Here is a 10,031-nt window from a genome sequence, read left to right as displayed (position 1 = left end):
AAGTGTATGACATCTTATAGAAAGTATTTTAAAGTTACATTTAATGGAGGAAAATAATTGCAGAGGAACACTGAATAACAGGATCTTCAAAATGTCTATTTTCCGCATAGGTAATTTTTAGCAGTACTGTTCTGAGATGAGATTTTTTAAATCCATGTCACTTGTCAGTATATTTAGAATGTATTTTTGTTCCCAGTTACTGTTAAGTTTCTGAATCAGAAGGGGGCTCATAATTGAGGTTTCAGAAGAGAAGAATAGCCTCACATTGATACAAATTTAATTAAATAAAGATATCAATTATAGTTAAGCGTTCAATACAAAAACAATAAGGAAAATCAATAAGTAAGAGCTATGAATGAATGAAATAATGGAGTATTTTGAGAAAGCCCAATTAAAGGGGAAAGAAAAAGTTAAAGGATAATCTTCTATATTTTCCCTTCAAATGTTTCTCTACATTTCACATACTTATTTTATATACTCCAATTTGGAATTAATCTTATCATAAAAGTGAAATTATTTTAGCTTTCCTTTAAACTACTACATGAATATGAGCCGCCCTTCTTCTGTATGTTCAAAGATTTAATATCCAGCTTCTCATCTCGTCTTTAGAATAATTTTGATGACACTGCACAATTCAAGTTATATTCCATTAAAAGGTAATGTAATGTGACAGTTATAGAGTACCCCCCAATCAACAATTTCTGCAGCATCATCTTCCTTGTGCTCTTAATTTAACAGAAATCAAACCATTTAAAATCAAAGTGGTACATCCATCCATTCACTTCTTGTCCAATCAAAACTGGATTACCTGTCAACAGAGACACACACTTACAAGTGTGAAACCATTTGACCATGTTATATTTTAATTTGCAGAGACAAAAATGACAAGCAATTTATTTACATAAAACTGTACAAAAGCAAATTAAATTATGTAAAGTATTTCATAAATAGTTGGACGAGTGTTTAATACATTTCGCCATGTTTAGCATAGTTGCGTGCATAGTGACTCATAATAAACGATGATAAATTGTTCTCTGCTTCACTATCAACATCCAAGTAGCAGAACAATAGTCAATGATTAACATTACAAACAGATCGTACCACACTGATGCAAGTGCTTTAAAATGTAGGAAAAATTGTCTGAAAGTAAACCCCAGGTAGCTGAAAAAAAACAATGCTTTCCTCCAGATGTTTATATATATATGTATAAATATATATACCTCTACCCTGATCACAACTAACAACATGCTATACTATTTTCATGATCTTTTTCACTCCTGTCTGTTCTTGAAGAAGACATTTTGCATATTTAGCACTGATCAAGTAGACCTAAAACTACTTAAGTCTTGAGATTCCTAACGACTTTTTTTAGGATAGCTGATTCTTGGCCTTTTCTCCTTGTGTGCATGTTTTGTTTCTTCTCTTTTTTCCCTAAGACAGCCTCCTAGAGTAGCCTTTCAGTCAAATATCATCAGTTTTGTATTAGGTTCTCTTCCCATAAAAATAATACCTCTCTTATTTTCTGAAACTCAGGCAGCAGGCCAGTCAGAAACCATACAGAAATGATATCTGGAGGTTTAGAGTGAGCATTTGATTTTGACTGAAGCTACACACATTTTAATACACATAAATTTATATAGTTACTCATTAATTTATAAATGTGTCCTAATGTATAATGCATGCAAAGTTCACTTGAGATTCTTGTGCACAGAAAACAAGTATGGTTTATATATCGTACAACCAAAATAAGACAGCAGATAAAAGAAAAATAACAGCCAAAAATAAAGAATAATTGTAAATCAGTATTTTACCTTGCAAAATAGACTGATTTTACCCCTGATAGTATCTCTCTGTGTGACTATTACAATAAATGCTTTAGCCTCCCAGTCAGATTTAAGCAGTCCATTTTAATGCCTTAATTTTGTTTTATGAATGAACATTATTCAAGACTGGTCCACTATCTGAGTTTGTCAGAAGGCAAATTTTTAATATATTATTTATTATTTTCAGAAAATAAACATGGATAAATATACAGGATCAAAAAAGTTGGGAATAGCCCATTTCCCCTCATTGTCCAAACCCAACAACCAATTTTTTTACCATAACAACAGGTATAAAAGGCACAGTTGCTTATTTTGCATTCACTCATTAATTTTATTTTTTTTGTATCTTTTTATTAATTTTTTTTCAAAAGCACTCTATATATGGAGTGGCACCAGATTTAACCTATTCAAAATAAAAGTCATACAAACACAAAATATATTTCTGTGTCATGCCAGCTCACTATATAATAAACATGTGGTGGTGGTGGTTGTCGTTGGGTGCCATGGAGTCAGTTCTGACTCTTAGTGACCCTAAGTACAACAGAACGAACACTGCCTGTTTCTGCATAAACCTCCCAATCACTGCTCGTGACTAAGTCCATTGTCACAGTTACTCTTTCAATCCATCCCACCAAAGGTCATTTTTTACCCCTGACCCTCAGCTTTACTAAGCATGACATCCTGGTCCATCTCCAAGGAATATTTTTTCCTGATAGTAATTCAGTCTAATGTTTGTGTAATGAGAATCTTGTTATCCTCATTTCTACGGAGCACTCAGGCTGTACTTTTTTCCAAGATGGATTTGTTCATTCTTCTGGCAGTCCGTGATATAGTCAATATTCTTCATATTTATCTCCAGTCTTCCTTATCCATTGTCCAGCTTTCACATAGACATGAAATGACAAAAAATACCATGGCTTGGGTTAGGCACACCTTAGTCCTCAAGGTGACATCTTTGCTTTTTAACACTTTAAGAAGTCTTTTTGCAGTGCATTTGCCTGATGTAATTTATCATCTAATTTTTATTTCTTTTTTTTGACTGCTGCTTCCAAGGGCATTGATTGTGGATCCAAGTAAAAAGTAATCTTTGACAATTCAATGTTGCTGGTTTGTTTTGTTTGTGTGTTTTTTCCCCCATTCATCATGATGTTGCTTATTGGTCTAGCTGTGAGGATTTTTGTTCTATGTTGAGATGTAATCCATACTGAATGCTGAAGTCTTTGATCTTCATCGGTAAATGCTTTAAGTCCTTGAATATGTTATGATAGCTAATTCTACATGTTATGGTTGCTAATTCTACAAGAATTACTGTGAATACTTACAGTACACTGAATTGTATTCTTTCACACCATTTTAGTTCTAAAAGGAGACTCACAAGTTAAATAGCAATGGCATGAATGTCTTGAATGTGGGTGTGAGTGACTGTTGATTCCGTCAATCCAAAGGTCCATTATGACCTGTATTAGCTTTGTAGAGAACAGAAGGCTTTACAGGTACAGCTATCTAGTGGTTTCAAGTGTCTCATGAAAAAGGAAAAGAAATAACTTTTTAAATGTTTGCTGAACATCTGTGTTATGCAATTGAATATTTCCTTTGTAACGTGCAAGAAAAATATGTATACATTTCTTAAGTATCTTTAGAAGTATTTTGTCTTAATAGGTACTTACAGATTATACAAGGCAGACCTGCTTTAATGTATTTTCCTAACAAAGTACTAGAATTGCATCTTTCCATAGTGTAAATAATGATCAAACATAAGTATGCTCAATTACTGAGATTTTAGTTCAATATTTTTGTTTCAATTACTTATCTTCGTTCATTCTAACTATTATACACAAACTAACATCAAAATTAAAACTCCATTTAAGAAAGAGCATAAGGAAATAACCCCTAAAGAGTATCCCACCCAAAACAGAGGTGTTTTTCAAAGATAAGCATTTTTGATGACCTATAGTGAATTACCAACCTGAATTATAGGCTGCTTCACATAATAGTCTAAGAAATTCTGCAAAGCAAGAAACTATCCAAATCTCTATTGTGTCTACAGTTTGCTAGAAAGCCATCAAGGCTATGCCTTAACCAGGTTATAAATGTTCAGTAGTGGCCATTTTTTTTGCTCTCTTTGCGCTTATTCTTCATCCTCTCTATAGATTGTCCCCTTTATATGGATGTCCCAGTTTAATGTCCAATATTTCCAAATCATCACCTATAGAGCAAGTGACTCTAGATCCTCATATGCTGTATCCTTTGACTGCACTGAAACAACTACACGCCATATAACTTTGCGATGTGTTTACTGCGAGAAATAGTAATGCACAAAATTCATTTCTTTGATGTTCAGTCTGCATCTGCTTTAAGACACATATTAAACAATATTTAAATCACATTAGCGACAAATTCAATTATAGTGTTGCCTCATCTCAATATTGTGAGTCTCGAAATAGTTCTTTATTGCACAGGACTTAGATTAATGCACTTCTGTTTTATGAAAGTGTTAACTGCACACATAAAAATGCAAATCGTAATGTGAAATGTATATAAGACCAGAAAATATACCTTGGATTCTAAAATGATAGTGGTGGACTTTCATAAGACTTCTATGCTAATGTATCTTTCCTTCCTTGCCTCACTACCCACAAGTACGACTGTAAAACATGAAATCTTCCCTGATAATATTAAACAAAACTAAACTTGAATTTCTAATTGTTTATTATCCTAATACCAAAAAAATGTCTCATTATATATTTTTTTTCATTTTCTGAGCTGTCAAGTAAAATCTATTCTAAAAGAAGTGTGTCTTTTGGATAGAGAGACTATGTAAAGTGAAGAAGTGTTTGGATGCTTCTGAGTGTGTATGGTTTCTCTTGTTTTCATTATTTAATGAATTTCCATGTCAAGATCAAATCTACTTTATTATTTCCCTGATCCATGGTATGATCTTTGGCCTTTTACACGTCACTATTGTTGCAGTTAGTTAATAATATTGATCCTGTCCTGGGAAAGGAGAAGTAATTTTAAGTCTTATGTAGCTTAATTTATACATGGTTGTGTGCATATTGAGGATATTTGAGAGAATGTATGGATTAAAGTTGATTCTCCTGACTTGAAAACAACTGAGGCCAATTTGGAAGTGCAATCTCCGACTGAATATTGTTTCGCTCTCTCTTTGTTAGAATATTAAAGCTGCGATCTTTCCAAAGTGCTTCTTCATAGAGTCCACCTTTGTAAAGACTGTACCTTTAGAAGGACTCTATCCTTTTCGAAGGATTGCTCTTGATGAAGATAAACCATATTCTGATGGTATGTCTGAAATATATTTCACTTGACCTGCTATTTTTGAACAGCCAGATGACACTCGAAAAAAATCAAAGAGACTAAAATCATGCTTCAGCTTAAGGATAATGAGGGTGTGTTGTGTTCTGCTAATCAGGCTTGTTACCATGAAAGAAACTTGCAACCATCTTTTTTTTTCCTCTTTTTTTTGTGTGTTTTGGAGAAGGGTGAGAGAGTGGAAGAAGGATGAGTGTTGGGAATTGGTGAGGGGTTTAGACATGCAGGTAACAAGGATGGTTTCTACATTGTACATTATCATCAGGCTAACAGTATCACTAAAGGCCTGATCTGGAGGCAGAAGTGGCAGGCAAAGCTTTGTCTCTTTGGTAGCCCCCTCTTTTGAATTAAACGGATTTGCTTTATAAGGTCCCCCCACCCCCCTTATTCTCCTTCTCATACATGAAAAGAACATTTCTTTTGCTCCTTTATAGCCTACAGGTAAACTTCTCTTCTAGTGAGCGTGCTGACAGGAGATGGCTTGTACTCCCCTGTTTTTGTAAGGGGAATATCCTCGGGATTGGCTTCCTCATTTTTGCTGAAACTAGGTGCACTGAAGGTCTCATAGGATGAGGTCAACTTTTTGTTCAGGAGGTTTCTGTTGCGGTCACCCATGATGGCAGCCTCGCCATTGGCCAGCTTTTCTTGACTTCCTCGTTCATCGACAGGCATGAAAGTGGAGAGTTTGGGCTGGCTCTTCTTCCTCTCTGGAGAAGTGCGGACAGGCATCCAGCAGGAGTCTGAGTGGCCATATTCATCACACTCGCGGGTGCACTTCCCAGTCAGGGCTACATCTGGAAGAGGTCTTGAATCTGAAAGCCAAGGAGGAGAAGCCATTAGAGTTGGACATCTTCCAAAGTAGTTTTCACAATCTAAATGAAACAGAAGAAGAATACAGATCTCTATCTTCCTTGCCACTTTATTTCACTTTACCTAATACTTTTAAAGTCATGATCCCATAGAAAAGCTTTTATTACATGTATGTTAAAAAGCAAGGTTTTGCAAAAACATATAATGCTATACAACAAGTTGATTGGTCAAAAAGATAAATTCGGTTGCATAGACATGACAGCTATACAGGAATTTATCACAGAAGAGGTTCATGAGGATATTCTCAAGTGAAAACATGAATATATAAATATATAAGTGTGTGTATAGTATATAGAGATAGAGAGATAGAGATGATAGAGATAGAGAAAAAGATAGAGCTAGATATACAGGTTGAATTTTTTCTATATTCTTACATTTTAGTAAATCTAAACAGATCACTTTATGGATTTATAAAGTGTCCCAGAAATGGTATACTTTTACCAATTTGATTCCTTCTGTCTTATGCATTATTCATAACATGCAAATAAGCAAAACCTTATATTTAAAATACATTCTAAGTTATCAGAGTGACTCAAAAGCAGAACTTAAATTGACAGCACATAGTGTAGTAAGAAATAAAAATAGAATGTACGCGTGTTTTGGTATGAGCATGCTAGTAATACCGACATTTCCCCCACCCTATCCCCTGGTTCCCACCCCTCTCCCACGTCAAATGACCTTATGTGTGCTATGAGTGTTGGCAGAGAAATATTCTTGCCAATGTTTTTGCAGAATGGAAATTTTACGTGAGATGAAATGTGTAAATATGGTTAAGTTCCTAACCTTTGATGAAAATGTATGTCTTCCTAATTAATGGTGGTGGTGCCCAGCGGAATGGGAAATGTCTTGTCAATCTAAAGGGCTAAATCATATTTAGAGATCTCTTAGGGATCAAGATTAAAGAGAGCTGTTAAGAATTACGTATGTGTGTAATTAGAAGCATGTGTCTAAATGTTTTTTTAAATGGTTATGTATTTACTTGGTATTAAAAAGAAATAGCTTTTAAAGGTATTATGTGTAAAAAAAGTGAGCAAGAGAAAAATTGTTCTATTAGGATAGATTTCAAGAGATGACCCTCCAGGGTATTACCTCACATATTTTGTAGTTTATTTTATTGCCAAAGAAAAGAACATAATATGTTTCTGTTCCAATTTATATCATATGGTATCATTTTATTACAAGGCTCGGGATTTGAGGACTGATAAGTTTGACCTCTGAAGAAATACTCATAAATGGAATCAGTGAGACTTTCATTTGCATATTTCTGGATAGCTTTTCTTTTACATGAAAGAATTTCTTTCTTTAATTCTCAATACAGTTAAATTAAATCCTCTGCTGTTATTAAACCTTCACCTGCCCCCTCCTCCAATTTAACATTATAGTCCTACTTTGGCTATTCCTTGCATAAAATTTTTGTAGGTTCCTCTCTGCCAAATCTCCAAATCAAGGCACATCAATATTTTATGCCATATTTTATCCTTCAGTGATGAATCACTGAAATATTGACATATGTTAGCCCATCAATTTTTAAACCGCTGTGACCTGGGATTTTTATGTCACGTGCTGAGAGTTCAACATGTGTCAGTGTTCTTCACAGGAAATCTCAAATTACTTTTATCTTTCCCAAATGGAAAGTGCAAAACTAATTATTCATTTCTGTAGAGCAGGCTGGTATTGGCTTCTAAGTACACCCAAACCAAACTCATTCCCATAGAGTTGGTTCTGACTCTGACCAACCCTGTACCACATAGTAACACTGCCCCATAAGGTTTCCAAGGCTGTACATCTTTATGGAGGGAGATTATCACATATTTTTCTCATACCGAGAGGCTTCTGGGTTTGAATCACTGATCTTTTCATTAGCATTCAAGTGCTTTAATCACTGAGCCACAGATCTCCTTTCTAATTGGGCAGATACTTTTAATTTTATTATCAAAATAAGAAGTATTTTCATATTCCTCTTGTATATTAAATCCATGTCTCATATTTTAGATACTTATAAAATCAAACTACTGACAAAAAGACTTAATCATCTTTATAATCAGGTGTGTTTATGATTTTTCTCCAGGAGAAAACTGCTAGGTGCCTGGAGATTACTTCAATCTTGCAATAATTTGTTTTCTCTTTTTAAAAGCTCTAAATGCTTTAAGGGAGCTCTGGTAGCTTAATGGCAAGGAATTATGCTGCCAGCTTTATGGTACATGGTTTGAATCCACCAGTTGAACTGAGAAAGAAAGATGGACAATCTCTTTGCATGTGATCTACTGCCTCTGAAAAGTCACTGGAGGGTCAGCTATGAGGCACTTCTGACTTCATGGTACTAAAATGATTTAAAAAAGGGAAGGAAAAGATGACACTGCTTTTGAGTCTATTCTGACCCATATCAACTGTCCCTTAAATCCCTGTTAATCTTAGAGAAGATTATCTTTTTCCTGAAGAACAGCTGGTCAAAGATCTGAACTATCAACCTCTTGGTTATTGGCACAAATAAAATACACCATACCTTGAGAACCCTCTTTCAACAGAAAAGCTCTCATAAAAATGTCAAATTTAAGAGATGATCAGCTTTTCACTCAGTATTTTTTCCGTCCCTTAAAAAACTTAAAATCCTGTTTCGCCTATTATCATAGTGCCTCTCAAGATTTGATGATAATAATTTAACTACCTAGATGGAGGAGAGTGTGGAATCCCCTATAAAAGTATTTGTAATTCATCACTGACATGACCTAAAATGCTTTATGATCATCTCTGCGTTTAAGCCTTCACACTGGTTCTTAACCTGTTCATCACAATATCAACAACTTCTGTAGGTGGCTGCATTTGGAAAAAAGATGAGCATCTCATACAATTTAAAGTCTTAGAAATCAACTAGGAGTTGAACTGCCTCGATGGCAATGGGATGAATTTTACAGTCATGATCCCTCTGCTTAAGATTATTTGTAATTGTTGCTATTATTATTATGTGCCGTTAAGTCAACTGTGACTCAGTGTGACCCTATAAACAATAGCTCTGAACCCTCCCCTATTCTGAGCCAATCTCACTGGCCTGACACACCTGCCCTCATTTACTGCAGTCACAGTGTCAGTCCATCTCATCTGGCGACTTCCTCTCTTGCCCTGATCATTCACACTTCCAAGCATGATATCCTTCTCCAAGGACTGGTCCTTTCTGGCAACATGTCCAAAGTATGTGGGATGGAGTGCCAAAATCCTTGCCTCCAAGGAGCAGCCTATTTTCTTCCTCTTCAGGATAGACCTGTTTGTTCTCTTGGCAGTTCATGGTATGTTCAATACTCTTTTCTAGCACCACGACACAAAAGCAGTAATTCTTCTATCATCCTTAGTCAATGTCCAGCTCCTGGACACATAGCAAGTGATTGCAAAGACAATCAGACACCCCTTAGTGTCCAGAATAACCTGAGTCATGAGCTCTCTGGACAGGTCCCTTACTGCAGATTTTCCTAGTGCAACTTGTTTTTTGATATCTTGACTGCTAGTGCCAAGAGTGTTGACTGTGGATTTGAACAGTGTTGTTGATTCTATATCAAATTGATAGAATTTCATGCTATCCATTTGTTAATGGAAAATACATTTTCTATAAAACATACACAGCAACTTTACATATGGACTTCACCTGATGGACTATACAGGAATCAGATTGATTACATCTGTGGGAATTAGCTGGAGAATAGAGGTTTTCATTAAAGAAGCTCAATTGTCAGCCTTGAAAACTAGACTGTTGATTGAGGAACAGCACATCAACTACTCACTCATATGCAAGTTAACGGAAGCTAAAGAAAATTAAAACAAATCCATAAGAACCAAAATTTGACCTTGAGTCTATCCTACCTGAATTTAAAACCACCTCAAGATCAGTTTTGAGGCCTTAAACACTAATGAATGAAGACCGGATGAGCTGTGGGAGATATCATGAATGACACCTTTAAAGAATGCAAAAGACCTTTACAAAGAGGAGGAAGAAAAGATCAGAATGGATGTCAGAAGAGA

General features: G+C 35.2%; 1 protein-coding gene across 1 annotated transcript in view; it reads right to left on the bottom strand.

Moving 5' to 3' along the window:
• Window positions 1–5,588: 5,588 nt before the first annotated feature.
• PCDH7 (protocadherin 7) overlaps window positions 5,589–10,031 on the bottom strand; it is a 685,085-nt gene continuing 680,642 nt past the window's right edge. The window contains exon 4 of the mRNA XM_006894443.1: window positions 5,589–5,965. Within this exon, the coding sequence (XP_006894505.1) occupies window positions 5,589–5,965 (377 nt within the window). The remainder of the gene's footprint in view (window positions 5,966–10,031) is intronic.

Source organism: Elephantulus edwardii, unplaced genomic scaffold (assembly GCF_000299155.1).
Source record: "Elephantulus edwardii isolate Elephantulus edwardi_28Jun2011 unplaced genomic scaffold, EleEdw1.0 scaffold00142, whole genome shotgun sequence".
NCBI classification, from domain to species: Eukaryota; Metazoa; Chordata; class Mammalia; order Macroscelidea; family Macroscelididae; genus Elephantulus; species Elephantulus edwardii.
Note: the sequence above shows the minus strand (reverse complement) of the source record. Positions and strands in the feature narration are given on the sequence as shown.